General features: G+C 48.8%; 1 protein-coding gene and 3 long non-coding RNA genes across 4 annotated transcripts; 3 read left to right on the forward strand and 1 right to left on the reverse strand.

The window, feature by feature from the left end:
* Positions 1–212: 212 nt before the first annotated feature.
* Positions 213–2,508, reverse strand: LOC107313725 (uncharacterized). The gene is made up of 2 exons (XR_001555154.3): positions 2,221–2,508; positions 213–562 (listed from the first exon to the last, which is right to left on the reverse strand). It is a non-coding gene; the product is annotated as an uncharacterized LOC107313725 (long non-coding RNA).
* A 1,570-nt stretch (positions 2,509–4,078) lies between these two features.
* On the forward strand, positions 4,079–5,486 carry LOC146751838 (uncharacterized). Its single transcript, XR_014941165.1, has 3 exons — positions 4,079–4,248; positions 4,391–4,475; positions 4,569–5,486. It is a non-coding gene; the product is annotated as an uncharacterized LOC146751838 (long non-coding RNA).
* A 284-nt stretch (positions 5,487–5,770) lies between these two features.
* LOC146751839 (uncharacterized) lies at positions 5,771–6,477 on the forward strand. Its single transcript, XR_014941166.1, has 3 exons — positions 5,771–5,861; positions 5,953–6,024; positions 6,388–6,477. It is a non-coding gene; the product is annotated as an uncharacterized LOC146751839 (long non-coding RNA).
* Positions 6,478–12,738: 6,261 nt separating this feature from the next.
* LOC146751840 (zinc finger CCCH domain-containing protein 11A-like) lies at positions 12,739–16,690 on the forward strand. Its single transcript, XM_085533583.1, has 7 exons — positions 12,739–12,758; positions 13,013–13,086; positions 13,607–14,068; positions 14,628–14,701; positions 15,329–15,473; positions 16,152–16,324; positions 16,493–16,690. The coding sequence occupies exons 1-7, from the start codon at positions 12,739–12,741 to the stop codon at positions 16,673–16,675; spliced, it is 1,131 nt and encodes a 376-aa protein (XP_085389709.1). The 3' UTR covers positions 16,676–16,690.
* Positions 16,691–26,242: the final 9,552 nt, after the last annotated feature.

The raw sequence follows: 26,242 nt of genomic DNA on the forward strand, positions 1-26,242 counted from the left end.
CTTCAATGTAAGGGGGAGGAAGGAGAAGGAAGTAGGGGAGATCTTCCCATGACCAGACCTTGCCCTGTAGTTTCAGCCAGTTTAGAGAATTGATACGAAGTTTCAGAAGAGTTACTTATTAGTTACTTTGCATGGTATCTTTTGTAACAGAGTTCACGAGGTTATATTGCTTTGTCTTAAATAAATAAGTGAAAAAAAAAAGACAAGAAAAATTAAACTGAACCACTTGATTTATTCTTGATTCAGTTTATCTTATCAGAGAGAAGGAAAATAGAAAAGGATGCTTGAATACAGTTACAGTTTCAAATAATATTTATTAGCTTCATTCTGTAAATATACCGAATAAAATTGTTTTACAATTTTCCCAACAAAATGAACGTTATAATTAAATTTCTATATAGGGAAATGAATTACAAACAATTCAATTTATACTTAACAGGAAGTACAGTGCAGCAAGATACAAGAAGGCCAAGTTTCCCTGGAGTGTGATGCGTTATGCAAGGAAATGAAACGGAAGGCGTCTGAGGTGGTGTATCTATTTTAGTTATGTTATCTTCATTGCCTTGAGAAAAGTTGGAAAAAACAGGCAGATCACTATTTTTTCAAGACAGTAATAGTAAGAAATGCAGTGTAACTCAGCGTACAGTTTAATTGCACATTTAATTTTTGGACTATTGAATCTGGCTTATTGCTGAGAATTGCACTACTTGTAGATAGTGTCAACTCACTTGATGAAACACTGTGTTAAGGTAATGCTCTATTACCTCTTTATTTTTAATGTACATTGGAACTGGAGATTTCCTCTTCAGCCAAGAAGTGCTAATCAATGATAATAAATCATTACTGCTAGTGAGAGCTATAGAAGCACTTCATTTAGGCCTTACTTTTACTTTGAAGGTTAGCAAAGTGTTATCTTGTGTGTTCCTGTCACACAGTATTAGGTGACTGCCACAATTATAGAGAGCTTTCAGCAACTGCATGTGCTTTTCAGCCCATTGTAAACATGGATGCTCTCCAATAATTTTGTTTGAAGTAAAGAAACTGCTGCATAATCTCACCTAAAGAGACAGAATATCCACATTGTTTTTCTAGGCCTTTTATGGAAACATGAGGAAGTGGTGCATGAACTGGTTAAGTTTCTGGCATTTAATTTGCTGCCTTGAATGCTATGTAACAGTTCTGTAGAGTGATCAGTTGTAGTTCCAGGTTTTATTTTTCATAAAACTTTCTGATGGTGAAGCAAATGTAATTGCATTGACAGTTTCCATTACGACAAGAGCAGTAGAACAATATGAGTATGCATTATCCAATATGTCATTTGGTACAAAAGTGCAGATTTCCTTTTGCTCTAGCAGTCAGGGCATATTTAACTACTTGGAATGAAGTGTGTGAGTGTAAATTACATACATATATAAGGATTTACCCATCAGTGTACAGTGTGCTGAATTGAGGATTGAGTTACTGAAAGCTTAGAGTGACTTTATTAAGGAATTTTCCCTGGTATTAATGAATATATATATTTATATTTTCCCCAGGTTTTATATTTGTCATTTGAATTTTCCAGTTAGTCAGAAGTTTAGTTTTATAACATGGTAGCGTCTCTTATGTTCCATGTTTTTCAAACATGAATTGATAGAGGTTTTTCACAGAATGTTTTAGAATCTGAGTAAGCTCATAGCTCACTTGGTGAAGGTTTTGCTCGCTTTTCTGAGAACTGTTCTATAAATTATGGCTCTGTAAGATAATAGTTTTACCTGCTTTTACAACAGTTACTTATCACTTTGTATGTCTGGACAGATAAAAGAAGCCAAAGCTGTTATTGAAGAGGAGAAACGAAGACAACAGGTATCAAACTTAATTCTTCTTCCCCCCCCCAACCTCGTTGTGTTAATAAATCACTTGATGCATGTGCAGCCCAATCTGTATACTTTGTACAGTGTTTCTCCCAGTTACTGCTTTCAGCTGTTATGTTGTCCTTAGGTATGTGCCATGAGTGATCTACAGTGGTTAAAAGCAAGTATATTTTCTCTTAACAGTTCTCACATCTGTGGGCAAAATGGTAATCATTTGATGTCGCATTAGAATAACTGTATAATGTATACATATATTTAAATACAAAATACTTCTGATTTTTATCCATCATTTTATAATTCCTTAAATTCACAGAATTACTAAGTAGCCTCTGTAAGGTTGAATTACTGAGTGAAACTTCTTACTTACTCCCCTTCGTGAGAGTGAAGAAACCTAAATTGGTCTCTGTCCTTCAAGGTCTGGTGGGAGTGGGGAATTTTTTTGTAATTGCTGGCTCTGGTGAATGTGTGTTGTCAGCACTGTAATCCAAGAAGCTTCTGTGCCAGCTGCCTGGAAATACTATCACTAATCTTGTTTCAGAAATTAACCGTAAGCTTGGTTGCTGGTGACAGCTAACTCAGGTTTATCATCTGGGCGCTGCAGCCTCAATGCACTCCTTCCAACAGGCTTGTATGCCTGTGACAGAGCACAGACCCCCCCGGTTGTACACCCCGCATCGGACCCCCCCCCACATTAGATCCCCCCCCATTGTATACCCCCCCCCCATTGAATCCCCCGCCCTCCATTGGATCCCCCCGTTGTACCCCCCCCCTCCCCCACTGAACCCCCCCCATCGGACCCCCACCCCATTAGATCCCCCCCATTGGACCCCCCCCGGTCTATCCCCCCCCTATTGAACCCCGCCGTTCGATCCCCCCCCATCGGACCCCCCCGGTCCCGGTCCGTCCCCACTCACCGCTTCCTCCTACGGGGCTACCAACACCTCCGCACTTTACGGCGACGCTGTCGCAAAAGCGCCGCACCCCGCTGTGCTTTACGGCGCGCCGCGAACTGCAAGTCCCAGTGTCCCCCGCGCTGCGCCGCGTTACGTCTCTCCGGGGACTGCAACTCCCAGCGTCCCCCGCGCGGCTCAGGCGCATAGCGCGCGGTGTGAAAAAGGCGGGAAGGCGTCGGGCGGGAGCTGAGGTGAAGCAAAATGGCGGCGGGGCCGGGAAGGGCCTTGGGGCGGGATGGGCGCCATTGGGCCTCGTTATAGCGGGATAACGGTGTTATTCTGGGACGTGGAGTGAGAGAGACCGGGCGGCCAGGGGGGATTTGAGGGGAAATAGTGAGGAAATAATGCTCAATGGGCGTGTGTTCCCCTCAGGTGAGCGGCGCCATGGGCAAAAGGAGGAGCAGCCAGGTGACAGGTAATGACTTAAAATGGCCTCAAAATGGCCAAAAAATGGCCTTAAAATGGTCTCAAAATGTCCTCCAATGGGCCTCCAAGCGGTCTCAAAATGGCCACCAAATGGCCTCCAAGCAGCCGCAAAATGGCCTCAAAATGGCCACCAAATGGTCACAAAATGGTTTCCAAAGGGCCTCAAAATGGCCACAAAATGGCGTCCAAGCAGCTGCTGTTCCTCTTGCAGGTGTTGACCACCATGATGGCCCCAATGTCAAAGTCAGGGCAGGACTGAGGGGAGACAACAAGGGGGGGGACGACTATAGTGGGGACAACAATATGGTGGACAGCAAGGGGGGGGACATCAATGGAGGGTACACTAATAGAGGGGACACCAATGAGGGGGGAAACAATGGAGGGGACACCAATATGGCGGACAGCAAGGGGGGGGACATGATTGGATGGGGCACCAATGGGGAGGACAACAATAGAGGGGACACCAAGGGGGGGGACACCAATATGGCAAACACCAATATGGCGGACACCAATATGGTGGACACCAATGGAGGGGACAAAAATGGAGGGGACAGGGACACCAAGGGGAGGGACAGCAAGGGAGGGGACACCAGTATGGTGGACACCAATATGGCAGACACTAATGGAGTGGATACCAAGGGGGAGGACATCAATAGAGGGGACACCAAGGGGGGGGATACTAATATGAGGGGCACCGAGGAAGAGGAGACCAATGGAGAAGGCAGCAATATGGGGGACACCAATGAGGGGGACATCAATGGAGGGGACATCAAGGAGAGGGACAGAAATGGGGGGGACACCAATAGAGGGGGCAGCAATGAGGGGTATGTAAGTGGAGGGGACACTAATATGGGGGACACCAAGGGGGGAGACAGCAATATGGGGGACAGCAATGGGGGAGACATAAATGGGGGGGACACCAATATGGAGGACATCAGTATGGGGGCCATGATTGGAGGCGACGCTCTGGACAATGGCGGAGGGATGGACTCAGTGCATGGAGATGGAACAGAGAGGTAATGGGGGGAAATGGGAGGGTGGGGGGCAGAGGGGGGGCTGGAGGTGGAAATGGGGCTTGGGGGTAGGAATGGGGCCTGGGGCCAGCAATGGGTCCCGGTGCCCCCCAGCTGATGGGGTTTGGGGTCTGTTTGGTTACAGCCGCTCTGATAACGGAGGCCCAGCAGCCGCCCCACAGCTCAGCGTGATGGAGGAGCTCAGCCCCACAGCAGCCCCATTGGCACAGGTAGGACAGGGCCTCTGCCCCCCCAGCGTCACCTCACAGCTCCCCATGGCTATGGGGCAGGGAGCACACAGGTTATGGGGGGGTTTGTTCCAGGATGGGATGGATGGCTGCGAGCAGCAGGAGGACCAGAACAGCCCTGAGATGGGGGACCTACAGCCCCATAGCACCCCACAGCCCCATAGTGACACCGATGGGGGCACAGAATGCATTGAGGCCACCAAAGAGCCATTGGAGGGGGAGTGGGCAGCCAAAGCGGAGCCCACTTGTGGGGCAGAGCATGAGGAGCGCTATGGGGCTGGCACTGTGGGGCTGCCCCACATCTCAGCACCGGAGCACAGTGGGGTGCCAGGGGGGGACACCGAGCTGCTGCAGGTAATGCCAGAGTACTATGAGAACCAATAGGGAACAGCCCCATAGCACCCCACTGCACCCCACATTGTCCCACTTCACCCCATAGAGCTCCAGTTCACCCCAGTTTACCCCCCATTCCACTCTAGATTGCCCCAATTTACCCCAGTTCACCCCAAATCACTCCAACTTACCCCAGTTAACCCCAGTTCTCCGCCATTCACCCCCAAATCACACAAATTCATCCCAGTTCCCCCTCAGGTCACTCTCATATCCCCCAGTCCCCCCCCATTCACCCCCATTTCACCCCACATCATCCCAGTTCCCCCCCCAAGTCACCCTCAGATCCCCCCAGTTCACCCCATTTCATCCCAGTTCCCCCCAGTTCAGCCCTTGGTGCCCCAGTTCACCCCAGTTCCCCCCATTCACCCCCAAATCATCCCAAATCACACCAATTCCCCCCCCAAGTCACTCTTAGATCCCCCCAATCCCCCCCAATTCACCCCCAAATCACCCAAATTCATCCCAGTCCCACCCCAAGTCACCCTCAGATCCCCCAATCCTCCCCAGTTTCCCCCCATTCACCCCAATTCATCCCAGTCCCCCCCCAAGTCACTCTCATATCCCCCAGTCCCCCTCAATTTGCCCCCATTCACCCCAAATCATCTCAGTTCCCCCCAAGTCACCCTCAGAACCCCCCAACCCCCCCCTGTTCTCTCCCATTCACCCTAATTCATCCCAGTTCCCCCCCAGTCACTCTCAGACCCCCCCAATCCCCCCAATTCTCCCCCATTCACCCCAATTCACCCCACATCACTCCAGTCCCCCCCCCAAGTCACTCTCATATCCCCCAATCCCCCCCCATTCACCCCCATTCACCCCAGTTCATCCCAGTTCCCCCCAGTTCATCCCCTGTTGCCCCAGTTGCCCCCATTTCACCCCATTTTTCCCCCAGCCCCCCACCCCCTCCCAGCCTGCAGCCCCTCTGTGCCCTGTGGACGCCGATGGGCACCTGGCCTCACCCAGCTGCACCCCCAGGTCAAACCCCCTCCCCCCACTAGAACCCAGAGCTCATTTTGGGCTTAAAAAGCCCCGGATTGGTGCCATTTTCACCCCCTTTGACCCCCAGGAATGAGGTGGCACCACGTGAGGATGCGTCTGCGGTGCTGGGGGGGCTGATCCTCGAGCTGTCCAACCTCAAGTGAGTGCTGGGGGGGGGGTTAGGGTTAGGGTCCCATTGGCACTTATGGGGTCTCACTGTCCCCTATGGGGTCTCACTGTCCCCTGTGGGGTCTCACTGTCCCCTGTGGGGTCTCACTATCCCCTATGGGCTCTCATTATCCCCTATGGGGTCTCATTGGTCTCTATGGGGTCTCACTGTCCCCTATGGGGTCTCATTGTCCCTGCAGCCGCCGTGTGATGAGCGCCCATCGTGCCCTATAGGGGTCTCACTATCCCCTATGGGGTCTCACTGTCCCTTATGGGGACTCTCATTGCCCCCTATGGGGTCTCATTGGTCTCTATGGGGTCTCATTATCCCCTATGGGGTCCCATTATCCTACAGCCGCCGTGTGATGAGCGCCCATCGTGCCCTGGAGTCGCTGCTGCGGCTGCGTCATGAGCGGAGCCGGGGGGTGAACAACAGCAGGAGGAGGAGGAGGAAGATGGAGGGGGACGAGCCAGGATGAAGCTGCAGCTGTGAGTGGGGCTTTATTGGGGGAAAAAAGCCCATAATGGTGCAATAAACACACGAGTGTGAGCAGGGCTGGAACAACACAACTACACAATAACACAACAACACAACAGGGAACGGCTGCTGAGCTCTGCTCCTGGTGCAAAGTGGTGGTGTAAAGCTGACGGTGCACAAATGATGGTGCAAAGTGGTGGTGCACAACTGAAGGTGCAAAGGGATGCTGCAAAGTGATGGTGCACAAGTGATGGTGTACAAATGATGGTACAAAGTAGTGGTGCAAAGTGATGGTGCAAAGGTATGGTGCACAAGTGATGATGCACAACTGAAGGTGTAAAGTGATGGTGTAAAGATGATGGTGCACAAGTGGTGGTGCAAAGCTGATGGTGTACAAATGATGGTGCACAAGTGATAGTGCACTAATGATGGTGCACAGTTGGTGCCCAGCTGCTGCCTTCTGTCCCACGTTGCGCTCAGCACAGCCTGGGGATGACACAGAGTGCGTTATTAGTAATAGTAATTAGTAATTACGGCCTTAATTAACATCATCACCACCACAACTGCCCCGACACACACAGTACAATATGTGGGGGCCAACCCCATAACCCCTATAGCCCATAACCCCTTATAACCCCACAACCCCAAACCCCAATAACCCCATACCCCTATAACCCCATAACCCCATAGCCAACCCCATAACCCCGTAAATAACCCCATAACCCCCACAACCCCATAAATAACCCGATAACCCACAAGCCCATCACCTAATAGCCCCTATAACCCCATACCCCATTACCTGCTATCAGTCACCGCCGTCCCCGTGTCCCCGTGCTCTCGGTGCATACACAGAGCGATATGACGCCGGGGTGAGCGGGCAGAACCTCCTGGTGTGCGCGTTGTCCCGCGTGGCGCCGCACTGCGGACACACGTAGCGCCGCAGGATGGGGCACAGCACGCGGCCACGCGCGTCCTTCAGAGCGTGGCTGCTCCACACCGCGCGGGACTCCCCGTTACGGCGGCAGAACGGGCAGAACGGGGACGGGAAACGGGGGCGGGCTGATAAGGGGGGGCGGGCCGACAGGGGGCGCTGTGGTGGTGCGATAGTGGGTCGTGATAGTGAGAAGGAGGGCCTTGGTGGTGGTAGGGGGGGACATGGTGATAAGGGGGGATGGGGGCATGGGGGGGGGTCCTGCTGATAAGGGAGGTCCTGCTGACGCTGTGCTGAGCCGTGGTGACACCGACACACCTGGGGACACACACAGACATGGTGGAACATGGCAAATGGCGACCAGGGATGGGGACACCCCCCTAATATGATGACCCCAGTGGCAATGACCCCAGGTGACCCCCATTATGTTGACCCCCCCCCATGACAGTGACCCCAGTAATGGTGAACCCCCCCAATATGGTGACACCCCCATGATGGCGACCCCAGTGACACTGACCCCAGGTGACCCCCCGGTCACATTGCCCCCCCCTGCCGTTGCCCCCCCTCCCCCCCCATTCCCATACCTGCCGTCCCGGTTTGGTCCGCTCGGTTCTGTCCCGTCCCGGCTCGGTCCGTTCCGTTCTGTCCTGTCCCAGTTTGGTCCGTTCCGTTCTGTCCCGTCCCGGATCGGTCCGTTCCGTTCAGTCCGGTCCTATGGTTCCGTTCCCGCAGCAGAGCCCTCAGCAGGGCCGGCAGCCCCATGGAGTCGCACCACGGCTCCCATATAGGGCCGTGATCCCTTATAGGGCCCTGATCCCATAGGGGGCTCTGATCCCATATAGGGCCGTGCTCCCCTATAGGGCCATGCTCCCTTATGGGGCCGTGCTCCTCTATAGGGCCCTGATCCCATATAGGGCCCTGATCCCATATAGGGCTGTGATCCCTTATAGGGCCATGCTCCCACAGCCGTCCATGCGCCCCTATAGGGCCGTGCTCCCCTATAGGGCCGTGCTCCCGTTGCCGTCCGTGCTCCATTCCCCCCCCCAGCCCCGTCCCCCACCTCCTTTATCCCCCGACCCCCCCCTTTATCCCCCCCATTGGAGCCGCCTCGTCTGCCCTGTGGGGCGGCGGCGTCTGGGGCTGCTGCCGTGTGGGGTCGGTGGTGCTGCTGTGGGGTGGGGCTGGCACCGGGGGAGCGTTGGGTGGGGGGCACCTCATGGGGGCACGGGGGGGGCCCGGCGGGGGCTGATGGGCCCCTTTGGGGTCCCATTGTAAGAAGTTTGTAAACGTTTGTTCATTGTGTGGGGTGTCACAGTTTGTCAGTGTTTGGGGGGATGTTGCTGGGGGTGGGGGCTGTGCGGGAGCGGGGTCGAGCGGGCTGCCGGGTTCCTGGGTAATCCCCCAGTGGTGGACATTCAGAACGATTCTGCACAGCCAGTATGGTTTTGTCTTCTTATCTGGTTATGGAGTGTGACATTATAATGCACACTGGACAGAACTGGATTGCCACGAAGATTCTGTACAATAGTGTTACATTGAACTTGGAAAAGTTGTAACTCCATTGTGTACTGTGCTGTTATCTTGAACTTGAATGCACTGTTCTCTACAAGTTGACTAAGTGTTGCCATACAGCATTTCACAATTGTTAGGCAGATTGCTGTTGTGTGCTTTCAGGATTGTAGGCACTACAGCTGCATCACTTTGGTCTGTTATTATGACAGCTTAATTGTTTTTTGCATATGTTTAATGTTTGATTCATTTGCGGAATAGCCTTAAATGTGCGAATCACCTTTGGAGTAACAGGGAGTACGTGGGGGAACCTTTACAGGGGCTGGAGATGATAAAGAGGGGGGAGATGTTGGGTATTGGGCAGGTGGTGCCTGCGTGCACCAGGGCTGGAGTCAGGGAGGTCACGGGTATCTGATAGGGGCGGTCACCTGCACCATTAAATAGGGTTTGTGGCATGGCATTAAACTGGTACTTTCGGCGTTACACACTGTGTGCTCTGGTTAGCATTTGGGCTGCTGTGCTAACAGATGTGTCTGGGGTTATCTTGTTTTAAAATGGAAGGGCTCGTAAGGAGCAGAGGGATGTGAGGTATTTCTAGTCCGCTTCATGCTCCCGATTCTAGAACCCTTCCAATTGTGAGGAGAACAGAAGTGCTGAGCTGTGTGCGTGTTCCACGGTGCAGAGTCCAGTGACAGTTGGTGCCCGGTGTCTGTGCTGAGCAGCATTGAGGTCTTTAGGATCGTAGGAATCTGCCAATCTGTTGTGAAGGTACTAAAGGTAAAAAGGCAGCATTTCTATCAGTATTGGAGGAGGGAAGGAAACTTTGTCCTTAACTGCTCTTTTTGTTCCCTTTGTCATGCAGTCAGTCCAGCAACTAACTTGAGAGCCCGACTTCTCCTCTCTTTAGTTTAGATTTGGGAAAATTCCCTGAAAAAAAACATTTTTTTTTGGAAAATTCACTAGTGTTTGTGTGAGTAAAAGGTTCCAGCCTTTCCTTACTGACTGTAGGAAATGCTTAGCACAGAAAAGTGCAGCACTTTAATGAAAGAGTTCCGAATCACTTGAATTTGATCTTCTGTCTGTCCTGGTTGTAGGTTTTACTGCATTTGATACCTTAAGAAAAACCAAAACCAACAAAACAAACCTAAAATACCAAAATATTTGATTTTTACATCAGAAAAGAAAAAAAAACAACAACCCAAACCCTTGTTGTGGCTGAGCAGAACGTGCTGCAGCTCCATGCAGTGCTGAGTTACCGTATTCAGGCACATGTGTGTGGATTTGTGTATTGATACGCACTGGCATGCTTTTGCTGTCCAGGTAACAAAGACAGGGGAAGGTTTTAGTGTTTTCTTCATAGGTGAAGAAACCTTGAAGACCAGAAATTCCAACTTACAGAATTTGACATTGGCAAAGTGAGGAGGAAAATTCTTCCTACCCCGTTATTCTTAATTGACAGATTCAGTGTTGGTTCGGCCTACAGGAGAAGTGAACTGCAAGGCTTGGAAGATCGCTGTCTTTGCTGAGGTTGTCCAGGTGGGTGAGCTTGAAGACCTGCAGCGGTCAGACAAATGTGTTGGGGTTACTCACTGCTGTCACTCGTGGTGTTGAAGGAGGGGCTCCATTGGAGGGCTTGCAGCCGTGCAGCCCAGGGGCTCCGTGCTGAGTCAGGGTGATGTTACTAGAGTTTGACCAGTGTTGAGGAGGGCAATGTTTTGAAACAACTGCTCCTGAGAGACTGATAGAATGAAGAGAAGAAAGCTGGGAAGATGATAGATAGGAGCACAGCTTAACTTTGTGTGCTTCTGATATTTCAGTTTTTTCTTGCATGCTCAGCTTCTTTTTGCTCCTGTGGCCTTTGCCTTGCAGATTGTTTTCCTGAATTTAAGCTTTTACTGGGTGAATGTTGTGTAGGGGGGGATTTCCTTGTTCACCCAGTAGCCAGTTGGATGGGCAACTGGTGACTCAGCATTTGTCTGTGTGGGTTTTCAGCCTTGCCTGCCATCTTTGTGCAGTGGTTGTAAGGTTAGGATCAAAGTTTTAAATTGATCCTTTTCTTCCTGTAGCTACGCTGCCAAGTCCACCAGAGTCTGCAGGTGACGATCCGAGGGCAGCTCAGATAACAGTGCAGCAGAGCAAGCTTTCCGTGCAGTCCGATCCCTCTCCACAGTCGGTGGAAGTGATGGAAGTGGAAAACTCAGAGAATGTCCCAAGCCCGACACATCCTCCCGTTGTCATCAATTCTGCAGATGATGACAAAGGTGATGGTGAGTGTGGTTGATTTCCCGGTTCTCTAGTAGTTACTCTATTCACTTAGGCTGCTTCTATGGGTTTACCAGGTAAGTGTAGCAGTTTAAATAAAGAACCCATCTGTAGTCACTTACATTTGTACTTAAGAATATTAACTGTGGGCCGAAGTGTCATTGTATGAGCTACATAAATGTGGGAAATCTGATTGAATTCCTACCGCGTACCTGAAGAGGCTGATTTTTTCTTTCCTTGTACAGACCAGCTTTCTAAGGAGGGAGAAGAAATAAAAACACCTGTCCAGCAACCAGCTAAAGAAAACCATCATGGATTGCGGATCATTTCCATTAGGAAATCTAATGCTGATACCAAACAAGGTATTCCAGGATTAATCAGAAGCACTTGCCAATTAACTCCAAAGCAATTTATTGTACAAACACAACAGAACATAGGGTTGCTGAATGGACTCGGCTATTTCCATGATCTTGTTCCTACCTCGTAACTTCATGTGCCTTTCAGATTAGGAAGGTAAACTCCTTTGTTTAGAGCATTAGAGCACGACGAGGCCACAGCATGGAGTTTAAGTGCCTGTATGTGCATCTTTCCAACCAGTGGTGAAAGCCACATTTGCTGATAGAGGAATCTAATGTCATGTGGATGGGATAAAGTAAGGGATAAAGCCTACTTTTAATATCCAGAAGGATGAAAGGAGGGCAGCAGACAGACATCAGGTCCATGGTGCTCTTAGCTGTGGGGAGAGCTGACAGGGTTTGTTCTGCATGCTTCTGAGCAGGAGGCAGTTTGCAGAGCTGTGGTCTTCAGCGTGTGCCTCTGTCCTTCAGTCTCATTCACTGCTCTGTGTTCCCAGATGACAGTCTGAATTTTGGAATAAAAACACTTGAAGAGATCAAACTGAAGAAACAAAAGGATAAAACCAAACAACAAAGTGGTGAGTTCATATGCCCTACTTTGTTATCCTTCTGATAATAGTCAGATAGCTGGCACTGTGTTGGGGAATAGAGCTGTGCAGTGGTTGTTGCACATTGGACAGTAGTGAGTAACAAATGCGCTTTGGTCTTTGTGACGGTTCTGTCAGGTTTGCTTTTGTTGTTGGCAGTGGCTTTTCTTTTTCTTGTTGTAAACACTGTCTGTTTGTTCACTTGGATCAGAAGGGCCTTCAGGAGCTCCTGCTCATCTGCTCCAATCTCAGACTGTTCCTGTGCCTAAGAAGGAGAATGTGCGGACACTGGTCAGAACTGTGACGCTGTCTGCAAAGCAGGGTAATGAGGAGTACCTTTGTTTCCATTTGGTGGCTCCTAAGTGGAATGGATAAATTACAATTGGGACTTACCCTGAGTGCATTACAGTTGCAATATTATTTTCTGTCAGGGCTGTCAAAGTGGTGTCTTTTGGGTGTATTTGTTTTGGGTGGGAAATGGGCTCACAGGTCAGTAATTCTGTTGGTTTCTGTCAAATAAGCACTTTGTTTTTCTTTGTTTTAGGGGAGAAGCCCGTGATTCAATTGAATATTGCTGATAAACATGGAAAACAGGAATCCTCTGTAGGTAAGGGCTGCTTGTGAGCTGCTGTTTGGCTGCCTCCACGCAAATGGGAGGGCGCTGCTGAAGCAGGAGGGAGGAAAGTGTGTCGTGGGTCTGTGATGACTCCATGTGGCACACAAGTGTAGCAGCTGAAAGGTGAATTTGAGAACATACACTTGGAGAAACCACAGTTTGTGGTTGACTGTTGTAAAAATCTTTCTCCAAAGGAATTATCTTAGGAATGTTGTTGTTTTCTCTCTGTAGCTGATGTCAGTGGCCTTCCGCTGAAACGCAGCCTTGCAGAAAGGCTGGGGAAGAAGATCAAGATTGACAGAGCACCAAGGAGAGGTAAATGGTCATTGGTGTTTGCTGCACAGATTCTCTAGGCTTTCTGCTTGTTCTTTCCTGGGAGCGTTCTCTTTGCGTGCTTGCTGAAGTCTTCATCACTGGGATTTGAAGTTCCTTTCCCTGCCCCGTTTTGAAACGTGAGCACAGAGCTGGCATTTATGCAGCATCCCTGGTTTGTTCCGTTCTGTAGTTCAAGGCATGAAGTCTCTGAAGGAGAGACAGGGACATACTTGTGCTCAGATAGATAATAACTAGGTATTACACCTGCTTTCCCCTTTTTCCTTCTCATGAATTTAGACCACTTCCACAGAGCCCTAAATGTTAATTTGAAAGGGAAAAATCGGACTGGTTTTCAAAATATAGGACAGGTGGCTTTGGAGAGAAAACTGCAGAGTGAAGCTGTCCTGTGATGCGCTGTTGGGAACACTCATATTCTGTAATATTATGACAAATCTGCAAACTTAAGCTCTCGTTGGACTCTCATTTAATCATTATGCTTCTCCTTTCTTGATGATGGCAGAGAAGGGTGCCAAGCCAGCAGGGGAGATCCATGTCAAAACTCTGGAAGAGATCCGTCTTGAGAGAGCGAATCAGCGAGGAGAAACCCCAGCTGCCCCCCAGGCAGAAGGGTGCTGTAAGGTGGAGGATCCCAGCTCCAGGGTGAGGCCTTCCCCTGCAGTTCACATCAAAAGCTACTCGGAAGCCCTGGCTGAAAGGAAACACAAAGGACTGGAGGAAGAGAAGCAAAAAGTAGAAGAGCTTCTTACTGACAAGAGAGCTGAGGGTAAATGCAAGAACAAGAGAATTTTCCCTCCACCTGGGCCGGGTAAAGTGAAACTGGAAGAGCCACGGCGTAAAATCAAGCGATTGGAAGAAGTTCATATTAAAACCTTGGAAGAAATCAAGCAGGAGAAAGCCCTGCGGATGCAGCAGATCGCAAAGCCAGCAGGTAAGGAGGTGCTTCACTGTCTGCTCTGCCGAAGTGCTTCCCCTGTCAAGCAAATGGAGTTTGCTTAGAATTGCCTGGGCTGTTTCTTACAACATGCAAAGGCAGGAAGTGCCAGGATGTCCATCCATGTGTTTTTCCATTGAATCCGTGGTGTCTGCCTGCTTCATTCTGGAAAATTCATTCGCTGTGAGGTTTTGTAATTCAGTTTCTCCTGTATTTTCTTTCTGCCATGTTTTTGGTGTGGCATGTTCTGTGTGTTGATGCCAAGGTTGCCTTCATCTTTGGCGTGTGTTGCTTAGTTCGATATGTAAATGTGTTTGTAAAGCAAGGATTGACTCCTCAACATGGGGGCCAACCTCTGTCAGAAAGGTCAGGGGGGGTGAGTTATTCATTGGGGAGGTGAAAGGCTTTGTGATGAGACAGCATGTGAAGGAGGGAAGAGCTTGGATACTGTATGGACTGCGTGATGTCGCCTCTGTCTGTGCTTTGTTATTGAATGTGAGGAAATAAGCACATGGAGGAAACACTGGCACTCAGGTTTCTTTCTATGCTTGCTGTTGACCAAATGATTTTCATTTTCCTTGTTTTAAAGCACCTGGAAGAGAAGAGGAAAAGACTGCGGAATGGAGCAGGGCTGCTCCCAAAGCTGTCTCTGCACCCGCAGAGGTGAGTCCCTTCTGAAGATGGACACATTGACACAATTTCTTCACATGTTCTCATGTCTCACTGCTCACCATGTGCCACCATCATGAGTGCATTCCTACCTTCCTGCCTTTGGTGAAGAGCTGCAGCCATGTTTCACAATCCTGATACTTTCAATGGCTTTCCCAGACAGCTTTGCACTCCTCAAACTCAGAATTGATCTGATTGTATCTGGCAGTGAGGCAGTAACCCTGCTGGCACCAGGTACAACTTGTGAGGTTAACGTGGGGGGCACTGGATACAAAAAGGCCACGACGGCTTCGTGTTCAGGGAAATCAGACTGTGGGTGGATGTTGTGTAGGGGAACAGGAATGACTTTCTGTTGCTCAGATAGAATGTGGTAGGTAACAACTCCAGTACTGCGCTGATTTAAACGACCTTGCTTTGTTAATTGCACACATTTGAAACAGTGTTTTCACAGCAAAGCATGGATCTTGTTATATGCAGGCATTTATGAAAGGGTCAGTGACCCAAGTGACAGGAATGTACTGTTCCAGGTGCAGCCGTTTTTGCAATATCTCCAATCTGATTTCCTTCATACACTCCCCCTGGTGTTTGTTCTGATTTTGCACTTACTTTATTTCTTTTTAGCCCTGGGATCAGAGTACACCAAATTCTAGAGCTCAAGCAAAGAGCCTTGAGGGGACAATAAAGGAGAAGCTGCAGCTGAGACAACCGGAGAAGCTGAAGAAGGAAGTGGCTGCTGTGCCGGCTGCTGCTAAAGAAACAGTCCAAGGTAAAAGTGCAGAGCTTAGCAGTCCTGAATCCACCCTTCATGGTCAGCTTATCAGCTTGCAAAGGCCTAAGTGAAATCTCAGCACGGTGGGCACCAGCATTGCCAGGGAAACCATCAGCCCAACCTCAGGAGCAGAGAACTATGAATGAGTGTTGAGTGTGAGGTGGTCCTCGGAAGTAAAGGGACCTGAGTGCTCATGGTGGGTGCGTGCCTAGGGAAATGCTTATTTTCTTAGTTCACTTGTGTTCCTTCCAGCCAGACTTCAGCTTGAGAACGAGGGACAGACAGTGGCACTGAGCTGCAGACTCACCTGTGTGATAAACCCCTGGATGTATGTTGTGGGTCTGTTGTGGCTTGCACAGCGTCTGGTTGCACACTCTTGTCTGTAGCTCCTGCTTTTTCCTTTCTCTAGAGGGACCATGTATTGCTTTCTCCTGCTGTATGGCTGTTTCCCTTGTCTGGGTTATAATATGGTGTAGCTGTGCAGTTTCTTTGTTCCTTTGGTCGGACTGTTGGTATGCAGCACTTACTGTGGAAGATATTGCTGAGATTTGTGGAAAGAGCAATGTAATTTTGCTGGCCGGATGTATTTAACTGTGGAGAAGAGCTGTGGGAATGACAGGACAACCTGGACTCCTCTCAAGGCACAATTGTACCAGCTCTCTCTTCTTCCTGTAGCCAAGGGCAACGTTTGTGTGAAGCCTTGGGATGGCAAAGCCAGCAGCCCCACGAAGCGAGCAAGGAAGCGGAAGGCTGCTGAGATCTCTCCCTCTGCTGTGGCAGCTGTGAATCCTCGGAGAAGCACTGAAGAAGAGGAGCCTCCAGCTAAAAAGGCTAAAATAGCAGCTTTGGTAAGGAGGGGAGGAAGTGTCAGTGCTGTCCTGGTCAGGCTTACTGTTAACTTCCTATAGGAGCCTCTTGGCCCCCATGTTGGGTTAAGGGTCAGCAGTGCTGAAGGAGAAGTGCTGCAGAGGAAGGATCTCCTGAGCAATCATTGACTTTGTCTTCCTTCTTTCCAGACTGCTGCTCCAGCCCTGCCGGAGGTCAGCCTGCTCACCAAGGCTGTAGAAGAAGATGACCTTGAAATGTTCATCTCGGAATTCTTAGAGGAAATGGAAGGACAATATGACTTGGAGCTGGAGAAGGATGTGGATGAACTCCATCTTGAACTTTCCGAGATGATTGACAGTATAACGGAGTAGTCTTATAGTATATATATATATATAAAAATAAATATTTTAAAAGGCTTCACAATAATGAGTCTTAAAGCACAGCTGAACTGGTAAAAGATTGGCAGACTGCATTCCATTGTCCTGAGTTTTCCTGCGGGTCAGAGTTGAGGTCCTGTGCATCCATTCCCTGCTCCTGGTTGGCTCCTTTCAGCAGCAAGAGGACAAAGCAGTTCTGTGACAGCCCAGAAGGACGTCCATCCAGAAGGAGAACCCACGTCTCCTCGCCCGCTCCTTCTTCTGTAGGTGAAGATGGGGCAGAGATGGAGGTCAGGGTCTGCTGCACAGCAGGGGGATCATGCAGGACTCGGGAGCCCAGCAGCACAACAGTGCTGGAAGGAGCCCTGTCCTCAAGGAGACCCCATTGCATGGGGAGACCACTGTTGGATGGGGAGACCCCTGTTGGATGGGGTGAGGGTGCTGTGTGTTCTGCCCCTTACCAGCTGTGCCTCCACCAGCTCCGGCAGCACAGCCCCAGGCTCACACTCCACCTCCAGCTCCATCTGATGCTGTTGCCTGTGTTGAACAAGGCTTGGTTGGAGTCTATCACCACGGGGGGCTCCCCAGCACTGTGTGCCCACCCCCCGGGGCTGGGATGGGGCTGCTCTGCCACACTGTGCAGTAAACAGAGCCCCATCTCCAGCAGCACTGCAGTCCCATTGCTGCCCCAGGTGTGTCAGAGACCCCCGTGTGCAGGCGTGGGGTGCAGGGTCCCATGGGTGGGTCCCACTCACCAGGCACCCTCCAGCTCCAGCTCCTCCCGCTCCTCTCGCAGGCGCTGTTTCTCCCTGTGCAGCACCTGGAAGACAAAAACATGAGCTCCAGGTCCACAACATGGGGGTGGGCAGCCCCCCACCCCTTCCCTCAACCCACCACACTACCTCGATCTCCTCTGTCTTCAGCTGCTCTTCCAGCTGGGCAATGAGCTGCTTCTCCTGCAAGACAAAGCGTGTACCACCAGGGGTGGCTGCGTTGGGTCCCATTCGGCCATGGGGGACGGGGGGGCTCATCTGGGGCAGATGTGACCTCCCCCCTTAATATGGGGGCTTGGGGGGTGATTAAAGGTGAGTTAATGGGGTTTAATTGGGTTTACTAGGGATTAATAGGGATTTATTAGGGATCAATAGCAGTTAATAGGGATTAATAGGGGTTAATAGAGGTTAATAGGGATTAATAGGGGTTTAATAGGGATTATTAGGGGTGTAATGGGAATTTATTAGAGATTAATAGGGATTAATAGGGGTTTAATAGTAATTTATTAGGAATTAATGGGGGTTTAATGGGGTTTAATGGAGGTTAATGGGGGTTTAATGGGAATTAATAGGGGTTATTAAGGGTTATTAGTGGGTTAATAGGGGATTAATGGGGCTTAATACGAGTTTAATAGGGATTTATTAGGGATTAATAGGGATTAATAGGCGTCAATAGGGGTTATAAGTGAGTTAACATGGGATTAATAGGGGTTAATGGGGTTTTAATGGAGATTAATAAGGATTTATTAGAGATTAATAGGGATTAATAGGGGTTTTATGGGGATTAATAGAAAATTAATAGGGAATAATAGGGATTAATAGGGAATTAATAGAGGTTAATGGGGATTAATAGAGATTTATTAGGGATTAATAGGGATTAATAGGGGATTAATAGGTTGTAATGGGGATTAATAGGGATTTATTTGGGATTAATAGGGGATTTATTGGAGATTAATGAGGTTTAATGCGGGTATAAGGGGGTTTATTAGGGATTTAATAAGAATTAATAGGGATTAATAGGGGTTTAATGTGGATTAATAGGGATTTATTAGTAATTTAATAGGATTATTAGAGGATTAATAGAGGATTAATAGGGATCAATAGGGGATTAATAGGGATTAATAAGGATTAATAAGGTTTAATAGGGGTTTAATGGGGATTAATAGGAATTAAACGGAATTAATAGGGGTGTAATGTGGATTAATAGGGATTTATTAGTAATTTAATAGGATTATTAGAGGATTAATAGAGGATTAATAGGGATTAATAGGGGATTAATAGGGATTAATAACGTTTAATAGGGGTTTAATGTGGATTAATAGGAGTTAATAGGGATTAATAGGGTTTCTTAGGGGGTTAATGGGGATTGATGGGGGTTAATGGGGGTTAATGGACGTTAATGTGGTTTAATGGGAGTTTAATGGGGTTTAATGGGGGTTAATGGGATTTAATGGGGTTAATGGGGTTAATGAGGTTAATAGGGTTTAATGGGGGTTAATGGGGTTTAATGAGGGTTTAATGGGGTTTAATGGGGGATTAATGGGGATTATAAGGGATTAATAGGGTTTATTAGGGGATTAATATGGATTAATATGGATTAATAGAATTAATAGGGATTAATAGGGATTATTAGGGCTAATAATTATTAGAGCTATTAATTATTAGGGCTATTAATTAATTAATTATTAGGGCTATTAATGCCATTATTAGGGCTATTAATACCATTATGAGGACTATTAATTAATTATGAGGGCTATTAATTAATTATTAGAGCTATTAATGCCATTATTAGGGCTATTAATTATTAGGGCTATTAATGCCATCATTAGGGCTATTAATTATTCAGTCTATTAATTAATTATTCCGGCTATTGATTAGGATGATTAATTAATTATTAATCGATTATTAATTATTAGGCTAATTAACCCTAATTAACTCCATCTTTTCTCTTTCCAGGTCCATATCGACGACGGAGCGACTTCCGCCCCCCCCTAATTAGTTAATTGATGATTAATTAATTAATGACCTGCCATTAATTAATTAATCCATTAATCGAGGCCTCATTACCACTTAATAACAGGGACCTGGAAAGGGGGCGGGGCTATGCAAATCAGGCCAATGGCTCATGAATATATAATCATATGCTAATGAGGTCTCAATGTTAGTTGATTGGGCGTGGTGGGGTTTGACAAAGCCACACCCCCTTCACTTGCATAAATAATTAATGCGCACACGTTAACGAAGCTGGTGCCCGATTGGTCGGCGTCTTGTTCTTCCTTCGTTCCGATGGGGTTAATATGGGGGGGTGGGGGGGGGTTAATTAAGGCATTAATTAAGAGGTTAATTAAGGGGTTAATTATGGGATTAACGAGGGTCGATGTGTGGCCGGGGGTGGGGGGGAGGGGGAGATGATGGATGCGGTTGGATGAGAATAAAGATGGCGGAAGAGCGACAGGGTCTGGTGTTATTGGGGGGGGTATGGGGTATATGGGGGGGATGGAGCCTATAAGACCCTATAGACCCCATAGGACCCCATAAAAATCAATAGGACCCCATAAGAATCACATAGGACTCCACAGAACTCATAAGTCCCTATAAGACCCCATAGGACCCCATAGACTCCATAGGACCCCACAGACCCCATAAGACCCTATAAGACCCCATAGGAACCAATAGGACCCCACAAGACCCCATAGGAATCAATAGGACCCCATAGAACCCCATAGAAACCAATAGGACCCCATAAGACCCCATAGAACCCCATAGGAATCAATACGACCCCATAGAATCCCATAGGAACCAATAAGACCCTATAAGACTCCATGATACCCCATAGAACCCATAAGTCCCTATAAGACCCCGTAAGACCCCATAGAACCCCATAGAGACCCCATAGGACCCCATAGAACCTCATAAGTCCCCATAGAACCCCATAGGACCCTAAAAGACCCTATAGGAATGAATAGGACCCCATAAACCCCATAGAAACCATAAGTCCCTACAAGACCCCATAGGACCCCATAGGAAACAATAGGACCCCATAAGACCCCATAGGAATCAATAGGACCCCATAGAACCCAATAAGATCCCGTAAAACCCCATAAGACCCCATAAGTCCCTATAATACCCCATAGGACCCCATAGGATCCATAGGACCCCACAGACCCCATAAGACCCTATAAGACCCCATAGGAACAAATAGGACCCCATAAGACCCCATAGGAATCAATAGGACCCCATTAGAAGCCATAAGACCCCATAAGAACCCGTAAGACCTCATAAGACCCCATAGAAACCAATAGGACTCCATAGGAATCAAAAAGACCCTATAAGACTCCATTGACCCCATAAGACCCCATAAGATCCCATAGGACCCCAAAGGAATCAATAGGACCCCATAAGACACCAGAGACCCCATAGGAACCAATAGGACCCCATAGAACCCAATAGAACTCCATAAGACCCCATAGGACTCCATAAACCCCATAGAAATCAATAGGATAATTAGAAACCATAAGACCCCATAAGAACCAATAGGACCTCATAAGACCCCATAAGACCCCATAGAAACCCATAGGATCCCATAAGACCCCATAGGAATCAATAGGACCCCATAGAACCCCATAAGAGACCCCATAAGACCCCATAGAACCCATAGGAATCCGTAGAACCCCATAGAACCCTATAAGACCCAATAGGAACCAATAAGACCCCATAAGACCCCATAGGACCCCATAGGATTCAAGAGGATCCCATAGAACCCAATAGAACCCAATAGAACCCCATAGGAACCAATAGGACCCCATAAGACCCCAACAGAACCCAATGGGATCCCAATAAACCCAATAGGATGCCATAAGACCCCATAGGACTCCATAGACCCCATAGGACCCCATAGGAATCAATAGGACCCCCAAAAACCCCATAAACCCCATAGGACCCCATAGAACCCATAAGTCCCTATAAGACCCCATAGAACCCCATAAGATCCCATAGGACCCCATAAGACCCCATAAGACACCATAGAACCCCATAGAACCCCATAAGACCCCATAGGACCCCATAGGAATCAATAGAACCCTATTAGACACCATAAGACCCCATAGAACCCCATAAGATCCCATAGAACCTCATAAGTCCCCATACAACCCCATAGGACCCTATAAGACCCCATAGGAATGAATAGGACCCTATAAGACCCCATAGAACCCCATAGGACCCCATAGAACCCCATAGGACCCCATAATACCCCATAGGACCCCATATAAACCCCATAGGACCCCATTAGACCCCATAAACCCCATATGACCCCATAGGACCCTATAAGACCCCATAGGACCCCATAAGATCCCATAGGACCCCATAGAACCCCATAAGGGGAAGGAAGGAGCCCCAAATTCCCCTTATTAACCAATCAAACGAAGCTTTTCCTGGTCTTTCAACCAATCAGAGCTCTCCTCCAGCCCTCATTTGCATACGGCTGAGGCAATAGTTACACAGCACTAACGGCTTCATCCTATAGGAGGATATAGGGTGAGACTATGGGGTCTATGGGGTCTTATAGGGTTTTATGGGGTGTATGGGGTCTTATGGGGTCCTATGGGGTCTTATGGGGTCTCTATGGGCTCTCTATGGGGTCTTATGGGTTTCTATGGGGTCCTATAGGGTCTTATGGGGTTCTATGGGGTCTTATTAATTCCTATGGGGTCCTACGTGGTCTTATGGTTCCTATGGGGTCCTATGGGGTCTTATAGGGTCCTATGGGGTCCTATGGGGTCTTATGGGGTCTATGGGGTCTCTATGGGGTCTTATGGGGTCTCTATGGGGTCTTATGGGGTTTTATGGTGTCCTATGGGGTCCTATGGAGTCTTATGGTGTCTATGGGGTCTCATTGGTTCCTATGAGATCCTATAGATTCCTATTGGTTCCTATGTGGTCTTAAGGGGTCTCTATGGGGTCCTATGGGGTCTTATGGGGTCTTATGGTGTCCTATGGGGTCTTATGGGGTCTCTATGGGGACTTATGGGGTTCTATGGGGTCTTATGGGGTCTTATGGGGTCCTAGGGGATCCTATGGTGTTTCATGGGGTCTATGGGGTCTTATGGGGTCCTATGGGGTCTCTATGAAGTCCTATGGGGTCTTATGGGGTCTCTATGGGGTCCTATGGGGTCTCTATGGGTTCTTATGGGGTCTATGGGGTTCATGGGGTCTTATGGTGCCTATGGGGTCTCATTGGTTCCTATGAGATCCTACAGATTCCAATTGGTTCCTATGGGGTCTTATAGGGTCTCTATGGGGTCCTATGGGGTCTTATGGGGTCTTATGGGGTCCTATGGGTTCCTATGGGGTTTTATGGGGTCTATGGGGTCTATGGAGTCTATGGGGTCTGTGGGGTCTTATGGGGTCCTATGGGGTCTATGGGGTGTTATGGGGTCTTATGGGGTTTTATGGGGTCTATGGGGTCTTATGGGGTCCTATGGGGTCTTATGGGGTCTCTATGGGGACTTATGGGGTTCTATGGGGTCTTATGGGGTCTTATGGGGTCCTAGGGGATCCTATGGTGTTTCATGGGGTCTATGGGGTCTTATGGGGTCCTATGGGGTCTCTATGAAGTCCTATGGGGTCTTATGGGGTCTCTATGGGGTCCTATGGGGTCTCTATGGGTTCTTATGGGGTCTATGGGGTTCTATGGGGTCTTATGGTGCCTATGGGGTCTCATTGGTTCCTATGAGATCCTATAGATTCCAATTGGTTCCTATGGGGTCTTATAGGGTCTCTATGGGGTCCTATGGGGTCTTATGGGGTCTTATGGGGTCCTATGGGTTCCTATGGGGTTTTATGGGGTCTATGGGGTCTATGGAGTCTATGGGGTCTGTGGGGTCTTATGGGGTCCTATGGGGTCTATGGGGTGTTATGGGGTCTTATGGGGTTTTATGGGGTCTATGGGGTCTTATGGGGTCCTATGGGGTCTTATGGGGTCTCTATGGGGTCTTATGGGGTCCTATGGGGTCCTATAGCATCTTATGGGGTCCTAATGGTTCCTATTGATTTCTATGGGGTCCTATTGATTCCTATGTGGTCTCTATGGGGTCTATGGTGTCTATGGTCTCTATGGGGTCATATTGGTTCCTATGGGGTCCTATGGGGTCTTATGGGGTCTCTATGGGGTCTTATGGGGTCTATAGGGTCTTATGGGGTCTTATGAGGTTCTATAGAATCTATGGGGTCTTATGGAGTTGTATTGATTCCTATGGAGTCTTATACGATCCTATGGGGTCCTATGGGGTCTTATGGGGTCTGTATGGGGTCTTATGGGGTCAATGGGGTCTTATGGGGTCCTATGGGTTCTATGGGGTCATATGGGGTTCTATGGGGTGCTATGGGGTCTTATGGGGTCTTACAGGGTCTTATAGGTTCTATGGGGTCTATGGGGTCTTATGGGGTCTTATGGGGTCCTATTGCTTCCTATTGATTCCTATGGGGTCATATTGCTTCCTATGGGGTTTTATGGGGTCTTATGGGGTCTTATGGGGTCTTATGGGGTCCTATTGCTTCCTATTGATTCCTATGGGGTCATATTGCTTCCTATGGGGTTTTATGGGGTCTTATGGGGTCTTATGGGGTCTTATGGGGTCTTATGGGGTCTTATGGGGTCTATGGGTCTTATGGGGCCTTATGGGGTCTTATGGGGTCCTATGGGGTCGTATTGGTTCCTATGGGGTCCTATGGGGTCTTATGGGGTTTATGGGGTCTTATGGGGTCCTATGGGGTCCCATGGGGTCTTAAGGGGTCTTATTGCTTCCTATAGGGTCTAATGGGGTCCTATGGGGTCTTATGGGCTCTCAATGGGGTCTTATGGAGTCGTATTGGTTCCTATGGGGTCCTATGTGGTCTCTATGGGGTCTTATGGGGTCTTATGGTGTCCTATAGGGTCCTATGGGGTCCTATTAATTCCTATGGGGTCCTATTGTTTCCTATGGGGTCTTACGTGGTCCTCCAAGGCCATAGAGTTGGAGGGCCGGGGGGGATAGGAGGCTCCTCCAGTATCATAGAGTTGTAGGCTGAGGGGATATTAAGTCCTCCAAGGCCATAGAGTTGAATGGGAAGGGGGGATAGGAGCCTCCTCCAAGCCCCATAGCTTAACTAGGCCTCTAACACCCCCATTCAGCCCTTAATTAACCCAATTAAACCCTTAATTAACCCAATTAAGCCCTAATTAACCTCATTAGAGCTAAGATGGACAATGAAGCCTTCGAGATGGGACCCGAGGAACCCGTCGGGTCCCGGAAGAGAAAAGATGGACGCCATAAAGAGGTAAGGATTGGGGTGAGGCCTAGCGAGGCCTAGTGAGGCCTAGTGACAACTCTATAGAGTTCCTATGGGGTCCTATGGGGTCTCTATGGGGACTTATGGGGTCCTATGGGGTCTATGGGGTCTCTATGGAATCTCCCCATAGAGACCCCATAGAACCTCTATGGGGTTCTATGGGGTCATATGGGGTTTATGGGGTCTAATAGGGTTTTATGGGGTCCTACGGAGTTCTATAGGGTCTTATGGGGTCCTATGGGGTTCTATAGGGTCTTATGGGGTCTCTATGGGGTCTCTATGGGGTCAATGGGGTCCTATGGGATCTTATGGGGTTCTATGGGGTCCTAGTGGGTTCTATGGGGTCTTATGGTTTCTAAAGGGGTCCTATTGATTCCTATTGGGTCTTATGGGGTCTCTATGGGGTCTCTATGGGGTCCTATTGATTCCTATGGGGTTCTATGGGGTCTCATTAGATACTAAGGGTTCTTATGGGTTCCTATGGGGTCCTATGGGGTCTTATGGGGTCTCTATGGGGTCTTATGGGGTCTACAGGGTCCTATGGGGTTCTATGGGGTCCTATGGGGTCTTATGGGGTCTATTGGGTCCTATGGGGTCTCCATGGGGTCCTATGGGGTCCTATGGGTTCTTATGGGGTCTTATGGGATCCTATGGGGTCTTATGGGGTCCTATGGGGTCTTATAGGGACTTATGGGTTCTATGAGGTCATATGGGTTTCTATGGGGTCTTACTAGTGAGACCTAGTAAGGCCTAGTGAATCCTAGCGAGGCCTACCTAGGCCTACCTAGGCCTGTCATGGCCAACCTTGGCTTGGATTGGATTGGATTGGCCTAGCACGGCCATCTTGGGCCAACCTTGGCCTGGATTGGATTGGATTGGATTGGATTGGATTGGCCTAGCACAGCCATCTTGGGCCTAACTTGGCCTACCTTGGCCTGAATTGGATTGGATTGGATTGGATTGGATTGGATTGGATTGGATTGGCCTAGCACGGCCATCTTGGGCCTAACTTGGCCTACCTTGGCCTGAATTGGATTGGATTGGATTGGATTGGATTGGATTGGATTGGCCTAGCACGGCCATCTTGGGCCTAACTTGGCCTACCTTGGCCTGGATTGGATTGGATTGGCCTAGCACGGCCATCTTGGGCCTACCTTGGCCTACCTAGGCCTGGATTGGATTGGATTGGATTGGCCTAGCACGGCCATCTTGGGCCTATCATGGCCTACCTAGGCCTGGATTGGCCTGGATTGGATTGGATTGGATTGGATTGGATTGGATTGGATTGGATTGGATTGGATTGGCCTAGCACGGCCATCTTGGGCCTAGCATGGCCTACCTTGGCCTAGCTTGGCCTAACTAGGCCTAACTCGGCCTAACTAGGCCTAGCATGGCCTACCTTTGCTTACCTTGGCCTAACTAGGCCTAACTAGGCCTAGCATGGCCTACCTTGGCCTAGCAG

The sequence above is a fragment of the Coturnix japonica genome, unplaced genomic scaffold (assembly GCF_054131305.1).
Source record: "Coturnix japonica strain WE unplaced genomic scaffold, WE-NBRP24 Scf061, whole genome shotgun sequence".
In the NCBI taxonomy this organism is placed as follows: Eukaryota; Metazoa; Chordata; class Aves; order Galliformes; family Phasianidae; genus Coturnix; species Coturnix japonica.

Bases quoted from the DNA above. Each gene is read 5' to 3' on its own strand.
- LOC146751840 (XM_085533583.1), top strand. From the start codon at position 12,739: ATGGAAAACAGGAATCCTCT. The intron at 12,759-13,012 runs GTAGGTAAGGGC...AGCTGATGTCAG, and splicing joins ATGGAAAACAGGAATCCTCT to TGGCCTTCCGCTGAAACGCA. The intron at 14,069-14,627 runs GTGCTTCCCCTG...CTTGTTTTAAAG, and splicing joins TCACTGTCTGCTCTGCCGAA to CACCTGGAAGAGAAGAGGAA.